The 14,604-nt window shown below is 53.5% G+C and overlaps 1 protein-coding gene across 1 annotated transcript; it reads left to right on the forward strand.

The window, feature by feature from the left end:
- Window positions 1-1,240: 1,240 nt before the first annotated feature.
- On the forward strand, window positions 1,241-3,760 carry LOC118886855 (RNA exonuclease 5-like). The gene is given in 3 exon segments (XM_036837170.1): window positions 1,241-1,723; window positions 1,725-2,545; window positions 2,547-3,760. Coding segments are annotated over 3 exon segments (2,322 nt in total). The 3' UTR covers window positions 3,565-3,760.
- The last annotated feature ends 10,844 nt before the right edge of the window (window positions 3,761-14,604 follow it).

Below are 14,604 nucleotides of genomic sequence, written 5' to 3' on the forward strand. Positions count from 1 at the left end.
CAGATGAAACTAATATTCAATGACTATCTCTAACTACTCGGTTGTTGACTTCTATCAGTCATTATTCTCCTGGTTTTAGCTCTGATGTGGGGATTACAGAGGAGTCAACATTTAAATCTTCATAATCTGTGTATTTGTAGCTTCAGTATCATTACTGACCCATAGTTTTTTATGGTTTGGGAAGAGTTATTGATTTCATGTATCATGTAAAGGATTCACAATGATGATAGGGCAATTAAGATTACAATAGTGGCTGGTAAATTGTTCAAATTTTCTCTACCTGTGCATCTATTGTATGTATATGAGGTAGTTTAGTTGTCAATATTAGTGAAATAATATAGAGGACTAGAGAACTTATTTTAAAAATAACTATTAATGTGTGATGATGAAAATGTAAAAGTTCTTCCATAATCGGTGATGTTGCATCTTGAGAGCCTAGAAGAAATTGATACGCCTTTTGATAGACAGGAATTTAGCCTATGATTTAACTGTGACAAAGTTACATCACTTTTAAATTTTATCTCATTTATTGAGAAAGACATAATTGTTATGGTGTTGGCTTGAAACTGGTTGAAAAGGACTTGAGTCCTTCCTTATTTTACATTTACATAGGTAGGATCTTGAAACATAGGATATGGTGAAGGACATTCGTGTAACCATTCTAGGTTAGGAGTAGCAGTTTCCACTGTTAAGACTTCTTGTTTAGACGCAAATGCTTTTCAAAGTATGAAGATTATTAGCATTACTGCTGCTACTGAGTTGAATGAGCCTGAAGACAAAATATTTCATGTTGTGTGTGCCTCAGGGTGCTCAGACTAACGTAGTGACATCCCTGAGAGGCCAAGAAAGTGCTGCAGGAAGTCATATTTACTACTACAGATATACTTGTGAAGTGAATTTTTGCTCATGCTGAGTTAACTGTATAACCTGAGAATAGTGGGAATCAGTGTAGGAAGCCTCCTATAATAGTGAAGACTGCTCCCATGGACATTAGGTCATGGAAGTGTGCTACTACATAGTATGTATCCTGGAGGACAATGTCTGGGGATGAGTTGGCTAAGATGATTCCTGTCAAACCACCTACTGTAAAAAGAAAAACTAAAGCCTAAAACTCATAATATAGTGGGAGGTCATATAATATTACCTCCATGAACAGATGCTAACCAGGGACTTCCCTGGTGACGCAGTGGTTAAGAATTCGCCTGCCGGCCCAAGGCTGAGGCAGCTGCTGGGGTTGCTCATGGAGCCAGAGAAGGAAAGGAGCGGGAGGACCCCCAAGAAGGGCAGGAAGAGGAGGCGAGTCCCGAATAAGCTGGTCGGGGCGTCTGAGGTGATGAGAGACCGTTGCGATCTTGAGGAGAGGCAGCAGCCCGAGGCCAAGAAAGCCCGCTTATCTACCATTTTATTTGCTGGAAACCGTGAAATAACTCATGGTCAGCTATGTGAATTGCTGAAGCGTGCAGTTCTGGGCAAATTCAGTGTTCCTAAACCTAGCGGGTGCCAGCTTTTTCACCAAAACCACCTGAACAACGTGGTGGTTTTTATACTGCAGGGAATGAGTCAGCTACACTTTTACAGGTTCTATTTGGAGTTTGGGTTTCTCCGAAAGGCATTCAGACACAAGTTCTGCTTGCCTCCCCCATCATCTGATTTCCTAGCTGATATCATTGGGCTGCAAAAGAAACAAATAATTGGGGATCTGCCTAAAGAAATGGAAGGGTCTTTTACCTTCTTCCAGCTCAAAAGTCAGCATCAACCTGCAGAATGACCCCATCGTTCAAAAGTATGGCTCTAAGAAAGTAAGCTTGACCAGATGCCTTCTCACAAAGGAGGAAATGAAAACATATCACTTTCCATTACAAGGTTTTCCTGACTGTGAAAACTTTGTGCCTACAAAATGTTGTGGTTCTATAACCGACAACAGTCCTCTCTTTGGGCTTGACTGTGAAGTGTGCCTGACATCCAAGGGGCGAGAACTAACACGCATCTCATTGGTTGCTGAAGGAGGCTGCTGTGTTACGGATGAACTTGTTAAACCTGACAACAAGATTGTGGACTACCTCACCAGTTTCTCAGGAATCACAAAGAAGATTCTTAACCCAGTGACAACCACACTCAAAGATGTACAGAGACAGTTAAAAGCACTGCTTCCTCCCGACGCTGTGTTAGTGGGCCACTCCTTAGACTTAGATCTCAGAGCACTGAAAATGATACATCCGTATGTTATTGACACGTCATTGCTTTATGTCAGAGAGCAGGGCAGAAGATTTAAGCTCAAGTTCTTAGCCAAAGTTATTTTGGGGAAGGGTATACAGTGTCCAGATAGGTTTGGTCATGATGCCACAGAAGATGCTAGAACAGCCCTTGAAGTGGCTCGGTATCTCCTCAAATATGGCCCGAAGAAGATTGCAGAACTAAACCTGGAGGCACTAGCTAGTCACCAAGAACTAGAAGCAGCAGGCCTAGAGGCGAGAAATACAGCAGAAGTAGTTCAGCAGCTAAACACAAGTGCTTTAGAATGCTGGGACTCAATGGGCCAGAAGCTCCTTGACCCGGGAGGCAGATGCTACTGAACTTTCTTCTTCCAAAAACTGTCAAACTATTAAGTGCCTTTCAAATAAAGAGGTTCTTGAGCAGGCTAGAGTGGAAATCCCCCTGTTTACCTTCAGCATCGTGCAGTTCTCTTTTGAACCCTTTCCACCCAACCTCACTGAGGAGATGAGCAAAAGAATGAGGATCAAGTGGATGGAGATGTCAACTGTCTATGCTGGGCCATTTAGCAAAAATTGTAACCTTAGAGCTCTGAAGAGGCTGTTCAAGAGTTTTGGTCCAGTCCGGTCAGTGACTCTTATTCTTGAAACCCATCAGCCACATCTCTGTATACAATACGAAATCCTGGAAGGTGCCCAGCTGGCCGTAGAGTCTTTGGATGGCATCCTGGTAGAAGGTACCTGCATCAAGGTGCAGAGGCCTGTGACAGAGCTCACCCTTGATTGTGACATCCTTGTGAATGAGCTGGAACAAGATTCTGAGAACCAAGCTACTATATGCCTGTCTGGAGTGAGTGAAACCTTCAAGGAACACCTGTTGCAACAGTCCAGCCTCTTCCTGGGCCTGGAAGCTGTGATCTTGCCTAAAGATCTTAAGAATGGAAAGCAGAAAAAATACTGTTTCTTGAGAGTCAAAACTTTTGGCAGTGCCCAGAGGGCCCTTGGCATTCTCACAGGCAAGAACTGGAAGCCGAAAGGCAGGCATGCCCTAACCCCCAGGCACCTCCATTCATGGCTCAGGGGCTTACCTCCTGAATCAAGGCCCCCAGGGCTTCGTGTCATACCTCCCCCCTCGGAGCAGGAGACCTTGCAGATGGTGAAGGTGGACCACCCAAAGATAGCAGCCTGGCGCTGGGGCAGGAAGATAGGAAAGCTCTACCACAGCCTGTGCCCAGGCACCCTCTGCCTCATCCTGCTGCCAGGAACTGAGAGCACTCACGGATCGCTCTCTGGCCTAGGACTGATGGGAATAAAAGATGAAGAGGAAAGCAACAGCCCAGACAAGTGTTTGTGAGTCTGCCCACCATTTTCCATGTGCCATTTCTTAATCCCTCGTGGGCGATAGCAGAGAATTTGGTCAGGCTGCAGGCACTCCAGAGGCTGCCAGACCTCTACATAGTAGACAGTCTGTGGAAACATTGTACCAGCTTAAGGAGTCTAGTCCATTTATATGAAATGTACAAATTTTCAATAAATGTCTAAAATTCAGACATTCCTCATCTTAAGACAAGGTGAGGGGAGGAAAAAAACAAAAGAATTCGCCTGCCAATGCAGGGGATATGGGTTCGAGCCCTCGTCTGGGAAGATCCCACATGCCACGGAGCAAAAAGCCCGTGCGCCACAACTACTGAGCCTGCCCTCTAGAGCCCGTGCGCCACAACTACTGAGCCTGCCCCCTAGAGCCCGCGAGCCACAACTACTGAAGCCCACGTGCCTAGAGGCCGTGTTCTGCAGCAAGAGAAGCCACCGCAATGAGCAGCCCGCGCACCACGACGAAGGTAGCTCCTGCTCACCACAACCAGAGAAAGCTGGCGCGCAGCAACGAAGACCCAACGCAGCCAAAAAAAAAAAAAATTAAAAAAGAGTCCCTAATCAGCTAGATACTTTTACTCCTGTAGGGATAGAAGTAATTACGGTAGCTGAAGCAAAGTATGCTCTTGAGTCGACAGCTATCCCTATGGTAAACCTATGATGGGCCCACAAGGGAACTCCTAAAAAGCCAGTGGAGGGCTTCCCTGGTGGTGCAGTGGTTGAGAGTCTGCCTGCCAATGCAGGGAACATGGGTTCGAGCCCTGGTCTGGGAGGATCCCACATGCCGCGGAGCGACTGGGCCCGTGAGCCACAATTACTGAGTCTGCGCGTCTGGAGCCTGTACTCCGCAACAAGAGAGGCCGCGATAGTGAGAGGCCTGTGCACCGCGATGAAGAGTGGCCCCCGCTTGCCACAACTAGAGAAAGCCCTCGCACAGAAACGAAGACCCAACACAGCCATAAATAAATAAAAATAAATAAATTTAAAAAAAAAAAAAAAAAAAAAAAAAAGCCAGTGGACATGACTCAAACTATTCCCAAATAGCTGAAAGGCAGTTTTTGTCCTAAATAGTATGTAATGATATGTGAGATTATAACAAACCCTGGTAGGCCATGAATACCGACTTCAGGGTGACCAAAGAATCAAAACAGGTGTTGGTATAGGATTCGGTCTCCTCCTGCAGGGTCAAAGAAAGTAGTGTTTAGATTTCTATCTCTTAACAGTATGGCAATTCTGGCTGCTCGGACTGAGATTGGTAATTATAGTAATATGGCTATAGTTGGGGAAGATTAAACAAATAATGGTGTTTGGTATTGGGATATGACTGCTGGTTTTGGATTAAAGACTATAGTAATACAAGAAATAGCACGAAGAACTGAAGAGACACCTGCTAAATGTAAGGAGAAAACGGTTAGGTCGACAGAGGCTCCTGCATGGGCCAGATTGCACGCTAGAGCTGAATATACGGTTCCACTTGTACCAGAACCAGCTTCTACTATTGGTGATATGAGTAGGAGTAAGAATGATGGGGGAAGTAGTCAAAAGTTTATATGATTTATTTGGGGAAATGTTACCTCAGGTGCCCCAGTTATTAGTGGCCCAAGTCAGTTTTCAAACCCTGCAATCATAGTGGGTACAACTATAAAGAAAATTATTACAAGTGCAGGGACTGTTATGACTACCTTACAGATTTGGGCATCTCCAAGTAGCGCTCCAGGTCAGCATAGCTCAGCCAGGATTAATATACTCAAGGTGCTGCCTGCTACTCCAGCTCAAGCACCGAACAGTAAATATAAAATGCCGATATCTTTGTGATTTGTTGAACATAATCAGCAGTGTATGAACAGAGGTAAAGTGACTGAGCTAGCATTTGACTGTAAACCTCAAGACAGAGATTGAGACCTCTGCTCTTGTCCCGTCCAGCTGCGGATCTAGATGGGGCCAATGCAGGTTTCATCACAGCCCCTGAACGCATTTTGTAACAGTTTCTCCCTGTGTGTTGTTTTTGTAGTTTATGTTTATAATGGGGTGCAGCTGCTTTTCAATGCTGTCTTTCTTGCTGCTGCACATCCACTCGATTCACTTACAGAGAGACATCCATAAATTCTTTTTCAGATTCTTACTGGTCGTATATATTCTTTGCCGGTGACTAGAGTGTGCTGAGTCCAGTTCTTTGAGCTACAGAGTAGGTCTTGTCGATTACTTATTTGGTCTTTGGAACAGTATCTGTGTTAATTTCAACCCTCTGGTCTATGCCTCACCCCACCCCACCTTTCCCCTTTAGCAGCCATAAGTTTGTTTTCTAAATGTGTGACTCTGTTTGTTTTGTAACTTAGTTCATGTGTAGCCATTTTTAGATTCCACCTATAAGTGATATCTTATGCTAAGTGTCTTTTTGTGTCTGACTTATGTCACTTAGAATGATCGTACCTGAGTCCACCTGAGTTGCTGCAACTGGCCTTATTTCATTGATTTCATGGCTGAGTAATATTCCATTGTACATAAGTACCATATCTTCTTTATCCATTTTTTCCTTCCAAGGACTTTTATATTGTTTCCAAGTCGAGGCTCCTGCAAAAGGGCTGCATTAATAGTTGAAGTGCCTGTGTCCTATGGATTTATGGTTATCCCGAGATATACACCCAGGAGTGGAAGTGCCGTATGCTCTGTAGCTCTGTTTTTTTTAATTAATTTTTTTTGCCTGCGTTGGGTCTTTGTTATTGCTCGTGGGCTTTCTCTAGTTGCAGCAAGTTGGGGCTACTCTTTGTTGAAGTGCATGGGCTTCTCATTGCAGTGGCTTCTCTTCTTGCAGAGCACGGGCTCTAGGTGTCGGGCTTCAGTAGTTGTGGCTCATGGGCTCTAGAGCGCAGGCTCAGTAGTTGTGGCGCACGGGCTTAGCTGCTCCACGGCATGTGTTATCTTTCCGGACCAGGGCTCGAACCCGTGTCCTCTGCATTGGCAGTTGGATTCTTAACCACTGCGCCACCAGGGAAGTCACTATAGCTCTATTTTTTAGAATTTTTAGGAAACATCATACCCTTCTCCAGTGTGGCTGTTAGCAATTGACATTCCCACCATCAGCGTAGCAGGGTTCCATTTTCTCCATGTCATCTCCTCCATTTCTTGTTTTTACACTTTGTGAGGATGGCCATTCTGACTGGGGCAAAGTGATACATCTTTGTAGTGTTGATTTGTATTTCCCGCATGTTTGGTTGGCACAAGGGCGTATGGATTTCACCTGTATGCCCTTTTTGGCAAACTGAATTGTAGGCAATGTTGAGCAGCTTTCATGTGCTTTAACGGCGAGTCCAATCTACCTCTTGCAATCCGGTTCCTGCAATTTTGCCTTGTTTCCAAGTCCTTTTCAATTACTTACCCCAAGACATTTTCCCACCATAGTTGTCATTCACAACCCTGCAGGTGTTGTGGATTGCAGTCCCCCTGAACACCTGTCTTCAACTTGTTTCTGGAACTGGCCACAAAGTGGCAGGATTGCTTTAAGCCCCATTCTGGTTACAGGGGCAGCCTGAGCCTTTGGGAAATTCCTCTTCCTGATTGGAAATTAGAGTGGCATGTGCTGTCCAAGCACGTAGAGCTTGTTTCTCATTCTTTCCCCGCTTCCCCTTCATCCTCTGGACAAATTCCAAGCCGTGCACGACCGGCTGTTGAGTGTGCTGACTTCCCCAGGTGGGGAGACTCTAAGGAACGAGGCTGGAGCGGGGACCCTTCCCCCAGGACATGTGGAGATAAGGTGACTTTTCCAAACTCTTCCCGCCCATCCAGGCCCCCATCCTCTGGGGTTCTGTCCGGACACCGCGAGGTTTCCAGCGGTGCGGGGCTCTGGCGCCGCCCTGCAAGGAGCAGCCCTGCTACCCGCGCCTACAGCGCCGCCTGCTGGTCTCTCCGTCCTCCCATCAGGCACAGTCTTCACCTTCCCCGCTGCCTTGGATGCTCTGTCTCCACACTGTCTGGCGATCAGCCCCTCCTCCCCACCGCCATCACCCCCCGCTCCACACCCCTCCTCCAGCCTCAGGGATGACCTGGGACTGGGCTCCCCGCCTGCCCACCCTTGGTCGGTGGCCTCAGTCCACCTGTGCAGACAGGTGAGGATCCCCTCCAGATGCTCCCAGCGCTTCACCCCTACATCCTCCGTGGGGTCGGCCCATGTCCTGTCAGGATGTTCCACCCTCACCAAGCCCCCAAGTACATGCCAAGGGCAGGCATCAGGCCTGCTGCGTGCACTGCTGTGCGTCCTGCTGTATACACAGGCATGACCCTGCCCCAGGGGGCAGGAAAGGCAGCTCTACCTCGGGACGTGGGGAGATGGACTGACCACAGGGCGGACGTCAGCTCTCGGCTCACCAGGCAAGGGCAGCCGGGTTCTCACTCCTTGGACCCTTTCTCACCCAGCCTGACCATGACCCGGCTTTGTTCCCACCCGTATTGTCCCTCCATTGGCCTCGCTCTTGGGAGCAGAGCAGGACAGTGTGGTCAGCGGTCACAGGCTGGGACACACACACACTGGCTGACCCGCGTGCACCCATGCTGACCACACGGAACGGGCACTGCACCAGGGCCTGGGCGCTGTGGGTTCACCTGCCCACAGAGAGGCCGGGCCTCTGCTCCTGGCTCCAGAGGTCACCTTGAGTCTGACGGGAGTGTCCACGCTCCGTGGGCCTCGCTCCAGGCTGGCCTGTGCTCATGGCGTGATACACGGTGGGGCTTCCTGAGTCGCCCCCGGGGGCTGGAGACCAAGGTCAGGCACATGGTGGCCCCCACATTGATGTGACAGACCCCAATAAACCCTGCACTTCAGGACTCAGGTGGGCTTCCCTGGGCTGCCACAGCCGAGGAGGCTGGACCCTGCTCATCCCCTCTGTCCTCGCTGATTTTAACTTGCATCCTTCACCATAATAAACCCTGAGTATAACAGCCTCAGGGAATTCTGGGAGCCTCCAAGAAAAAAGAAGCCGGGGACGGGGTCTCTGGGTCCCCGACTCTGCAGGTGGGGTCAGAAGTCGGTGGGGAGGATCTTGGGGCCCTGGAATCTGAAGGGCCCCTCTACCAGGGGAGGGGTAGGAGACCCTGGGTGGTAGTTAAGCTGAGTCCAAGGCCCTCCTGCGTAGGAGGCATCCTAGCCCCGGGGATCCTGAAGAGGCCGGCTCCCTCCTCCCCTCCGCCTCCGGGCCTGGTCCCTACTCTTGAGAAATTCCCTAGGGTGGAGTCCTGGTGCTGGAGGTGCCCCGATGCTGTGGCCTCCTGAGCCTCCAGGGAGGATAACGGGAGTGGGGGAAGACTTGTTCACAGAAAGGGAGCTTCTGCCAGAACAAAGCCTGGGTCTGCTGCCCCCGACCCCAGGTGCACTGGGGCAGGAATGTGAGAGTGAGGCTCCTTCCCCTCCCGAGACACCCAGGACACATGGGCGCTGGTCACTGGACTCCCACACAATATTAAAATCTCCCACGCAGGCCTGTTGGGTGAGAGACACTATTTAAAGACTATTAATGGGGCCAGGGGGGCCCAGGGGGTGAAGCTGGGTGTGGGAAGAGTTGGAAAATCACCCAAGGACACGCTCTCCCTGCAGCAACCCCCCAGGTGAGCTGAGGTGGAGGTGGACCCATCAAGTGAGAGCCCACATTCGGGGTCTTTGGGGGACAAATAGCCAAGCACCCCCAGTCCTTGCCTTCACCTGCTGCAGTTAGGGCCTGCCCTGTCTGCTTCATGGCCAAATTCTCACCCCTCCCAGAAGCCCTCTTGGGGGTTAATGCGATGGGGGTGTCCATGGCAGGACCAGAGGGTCTGTGGTGGGCTGGAGGCCACGTGGCAGGCAGGAGGGCTCCCACCCATCCTGCCGGTCCCCACCTCCTGGTCACAGGCCCGCAGAGAGTCCACCAGGCTGTGGATGTGGTAGAAGGTGCAGAGGTCCGGGGACCGGTCCAGCCCATGCAGGTGTCTGACCACCGAGCGGTCAGTGTGGAGTGTTCACAGGGAGCCCTGGCCGTGCTCGCACTCTCCCGGGAAGGACACGTCAGCGTGGTCCCTGGAATGACCGGGAGGTCAGCCGCAGCGCCCCCCACCCAACCTCACTGTTACCACAAGAAACAAGAGACAACTCTGTGCAGAAAGACAGAACATCACCAGCCTGATGCTGTCCTGAGGAAGGTCGGCTGGCATCTGGGAACTGGGTACTACAGTGGGTTGAATGGGTGGGGGTCCCCCCAAGAGTTATGTCCATGTCATGCCCCCCAGAATCTGAGAATGGAACCTTATTTGGAAGTAGGGTCTTTGCAGGTATAATTAGTTACGGATCTGAAGATGAGATCATCCTGGATCAGGGTGGCCCTAAATCAGTGACAGTGTCCTTCTAAGAGACGAGGAGAGACACAGACACACAGGAGACACCATGTGAAGACGGAGGTAGAGACGGGAGGGATGCGGCCACAAGCCCAGGTATGCCTGGAGCCCCCAGAAGCTGGAAGAGGCAGGCAGGACCCTCCCCTGGAGCCTCCGGAGGGAGCGCGGCCCTGGGACACCTTGACCTCAGACGTCTGGTCTCCAGGACTGAGAGAGGACAGGTTTCTGTTGCTCTGAGCCTCGGTTTGTGGTCGTTTGTCACAGCTGCCCCGGGAAGCTAATGCAGCTGGTGAGCAGCTCCCTGCCCTGATCTAAACCCTCCCGCCTCCCGTTAGGGGCAGCCCCCTGCGCCTGTGCTGTTTGCACAAACCATGTGGTTCATGCTGAGCCCCGGCTCCCCTTCTGGGCACTGGCATTTTGGAGGGTGAGGGCAGACAACACCACGTGACCAGCCCCCAACCGGGTGCCAAGTCTCTAATGAGCCTCCCTGGGGGGACGGGGGTGGGGGTAACTGTCATGGCTCTGCCCTTCGTCGCTGGGGGAAGAGACACCCTAGAGACCCTCGAGGGAAGGAGAGGGCATGAAGGGTCATGAGGTGACCAGAGCAGGGGCCCTCCCTCCCGTGCATCCCTACTGCGTGCTGTGACCCATCTCAGCTGTGAGCACACAAGCCACAAGCATGTGCTGGGTCCTGTGAGCCTCCCAGCCAGTCCCTGAAGGTGAGGGTGGCCCTGCAGACCCCAGCCCTTTCCTCCATGTCTAGTAGGTGGAAGACCCACTTCTCCTTGCCATTCCAGAAGCGGTTCTGGGGCTGTTCTGGGAGGGCTTCTGGGGTTATGTGGGCTGAGCCCCTGTTGCTAAGTCCCCACTTCCCCACAAGAACGTCCAGAGTAAGCTGTTTGCCCTGTTGCCTGAATAGCCCCCCACCAGTTTTCTCAGGAAAGAATCAGGGGGTTCTGTAGCAGCGTCTGCAGGCAGCTCTGCAACTGGGTCCACGTTCACATCTGTGTAAACACCGAGAACCTTCCCTGACACGTGCCCCAGCTGACCACCTCCGCATGCTGACCACAGGCCCCAGTGCGGGCGTCAGACTGACCGCCCGTCTCAACCTCCTCCTCTTGTTGTCAGAGCTGCTCCAGGCCCTGCTCAGAACCCGTGGACCCACCTTTCACAGGGCTGTCCTCCACTCCCCAACTTCAGCAGGAGTTCACCTAAGTATTTAAGTTAAGGGGTCCAGAGATAAGAAAGGAAGCTACAAACAAGCAAACAGATGGAACCAGCTGGGACCAAGATGGCAACGAATGTGACCTCCAACAGACCCTGAGTCTCATCACAGGTTGAATTTACTATATCAGCATATTAAGTGGCACACCTACCAGTGGCCATGACTGGACATGAAGGACCAAAGACGGGTGAAAGGAGGTGGTACCCCACTCGCTTGGGAAAAGCCCTGCACCTTCCCCGGAAGGCCTCTTCATCCCCATCATTAGCTGCACTCCTCCTCCCTTTGTCTTTACTCTTTAAAATTAAACCACTCTCTCCAGGTGGGCGAGAAGTTGATCTGTGAACTTCATTCCCGCTTCCCCATTCTTTGGCCACTGAACAGAGCCTGTGCTGTGTTGGTCTCAGCTTTGGTTTTGTTATTTGCCTACTTGAACCCACATGGAAAAAGGAGACCTTCCCCGCTGAGGCAGAGCGCCTCGCCAGGCTCGGGCCCGAGCAGGGTCCATGTGACTTCACTTGGTAACAGTCTGTAAGGGGACTGTGGTCTCTGCCCGTGGGGTGGGGGCATGGCACACGTACAGCCACAGCACCGGCTCCGTGGACGGCATGGCCCCTCGTGGGCCTGGACCGTGTGCTCTCGTCCCCCCACGCCTGACACCCCCTGACAGTCATGACGCGGTGACACTGGCTGCTGGGCGTCCAGTCAGGAGGGACCAGGGGCAGCATCTGGTGCCAGATCAGACGCGCCTTTTCACGGGCAGGGGACATAGGAGATATTAGGACTTTGTGTGTAGAAAACAAACAAAGCGGCTAGAAGGTGATCTGAGCTGTGGACGTGAAACCCACGTGCGAGGTGAGAGCTCCCACTGGACACTGGCTCGGAAGCTTCCGCACAGGGGAAGACCACACCAGTGCTTCCCGCCCGACCCCTCCAGGCCTCCCTGGTGGGCACGGCTGGACCTGCGCTCCTCAGGCTCCCCGACCCCGAGCCTGAAGGTCTGATGCTGGCAGGGCCTGGGGACGCGAGTGGTCACCCCACCAACGCTGCTCGGCTCCTCCTCCCCAGTGACCAGGGGAGGGAAGCCCCGTGGAGGCTGAGGCCCGGCACAGGCAAAGCTCACACACCCCCTCCTCGGGACCCCCGGCCCCGCCCTGCCTCCTCAGCCCACCGTCTGCCCCTCCCGGTGCCCGCGTCCCACCGACCCGCATTCCTGGTGTGGACGTCCACGTACACGAGCTGCTCCGTGTCCTCTTCCCACGTGGGACACCCCCATCCCTGCTTCTCCCTAATGACGGCCTGGACCTCGAATGTTCTGGGCCGGAAGAGGGCCGAGGAGGAGGCCGGCCTGTCCCGTCTGCCTCCCGGGGGCCCAGACACAGGGCTCGGGGGCGGCTGGGCCTTGAGGTCTGGATGCTTCCAGGTGTGGGATGAACCTGCCACTGCCCACTGGAGCTGCTCCTTCCGAGATTCAGGAAACCGGGGGACCCACCGAACAGAGCCCATCCCCAGGCTCTGCTGCAAGTCTGCTCGGATTTCCTCTTCTGATCCTGAAAACAGACCTGCGGGAAACAGGACCTGCGATTCCCATACGGACGGTGTTCCGTGGAATTTCCACTAGACCCCTTTCTACCCTGTTCTGAGCAAATTACTAGTCAGTCCATGCTACTCTCACCCCACGAGCAGACCAGGAAGCTGAGGCTCCGAGAGGCCAAGTAATCCAGCCGGAAGCAAGCTGTGGGACCATGGAGTGGGGTCTGCACCCGCCGCCAGCCCAGGGGGACTGCCCACTCCCCACAGCTTCCACACCTGTTCCCTTCGCCCCCGTCCCGGGACCAGCTCACAGAGCCTCCTCTTGGGGGGAGTCACTCACCTTCTTCTAACAGGATCCGTCTCACTATCCTGTTCTGGGATCACCCGGAAAGCTTGTCACTCTGAAGCAGGTTCAGCCTCACGTCACCAGGGCAGCTTTCCTGGATCACACTCACCACCTGCACGTCCCCCCAGCTCAGACCCAGAAAAGCCCCCTTGGCCCCGAGCCCCATGGCTCTGCCTGGGCTCCCACCCACTCCTGCCTGGTCCGTCCCTCTCATGTCCCCTGCAGCATCACCAGGAGCTCCCACCTGCCCCAGGCAGGCTGTCTGCTCTGTCCTGGGGAGACCTCCATGGTGTCAGGCGGAAGACACAGGAGGTACCGTGGGGCCTCCCTCATGCAGCACAGTGGCCAGCACCCACCTACTGACCTCATCACTCTGGATGGACAGGGGTTCATGGGGCCTGCAGCATCTCCTGGTTCTTATTTCATCCCAACACCACCCACAGGGAAGTTGCTAAGCAACTCTGTGCCGGCTGCACAGAGAGGACGCTCATACACACGCCCCCCTCCCAGCACCTGGGGCTCTCGTGGTCAGGCCCCTCCCAGGATATGGAGCTCACCTGGGCAGGTACCCAGCAGCCCACGGGGCTCTCGTAGTCAGGCCCCTCCCAGGATATGGAGCTCACCTGATTAGGTTCCCAGCAGCCCACGGGGCTCTCGTGGGCAGGCCCCTCCCAGGATATGGAGCTCACCTGAGCAGGTACCCAGCAGCCCACGGGGCTCTCGTGGTCAGGCCCCTCCCAGGATATGGAGCTCACCTGAGCAGGTACCCAGCAGCCCACGGGGCTCTCGTAGTCAGGCCCCTCCTAGGATATGGAGCTCACCTGAGCAGGTACCCAGCAGCCCATGGGGCTCGCGTAGTCAGGCCCCTCCCAGGATATGGAGCTCACCTGGGCAGGTACCCGGCAGCCCCCTGGGCTCTCGTAGTCAGGCCCCTCCCAGGATATGGAGCTCACCTGAGCAGGTACCCAGCAGCCCACGGGGCTCTCGTGGTCAGGCCTCTCCCAGGATATGGCGCTCACCTGGGCAGGCACCCGGCAGCCCCCGGGGGTCTCGTAGTCAGGCCCCTCCTAGGATATGGAGCTCACCTGAGCAGGTACCCAGCAGCCCACGGGGCTCTCGTGGGCAGGTCCCTCCCAGGATATGGAGCTCACCTGGGCAGGTACCCAGCAGCCCACGGGACTCCCGTAGTCAGGCCCCTCCCAGGATATGGAGCTCACCTGGGCAGGTACGCAGCAGCCCACGGGGCTCTCGTAGTCAGGCCCCTCCCAGGATATGGTGCTCACCTGAGCAGGTACCCAGCAGCCCACGGGGCTCTCGTAGTCAGGCCCCTCCCAGGATATGGAGCTCACCTGAGCAGGTACCCAGCAGCCCACGGGGCTCTCGTGGGCAGGCCCCTCCCAGGATATGGAGCTCACCTGGGCAGGTACCCAGCAGCCCACGGGGCTCTCGTAGTCAGGCCCCTCCCAGGATATGGAGCTCACCTGAGCAGGTACCCAGCAGCCCATGGGGCTCTCGTGGGCAGGCCCCTCCCAGGATATGGAGCTCTCCTGGGCAGGTACACTTCGCTA

Source organism: Balaenoptera musculus, chromosome 20, assembly GCF_009873245.2.
Source record: "Balaenoptera musculus isolate JJ_BM4_2016_0621 chromosome 20, mBalMus1.pri.v3, whole genome shotgun sequence".
In the NCBI taxonomy this organism is placed as follows: domain Eukaryota; kingdom Metazoa; phylum Chordata; class Mammalia; order Artiodactyla; family Balaenopteridae; genus Balaenoptera; species Balaenoptera musculus.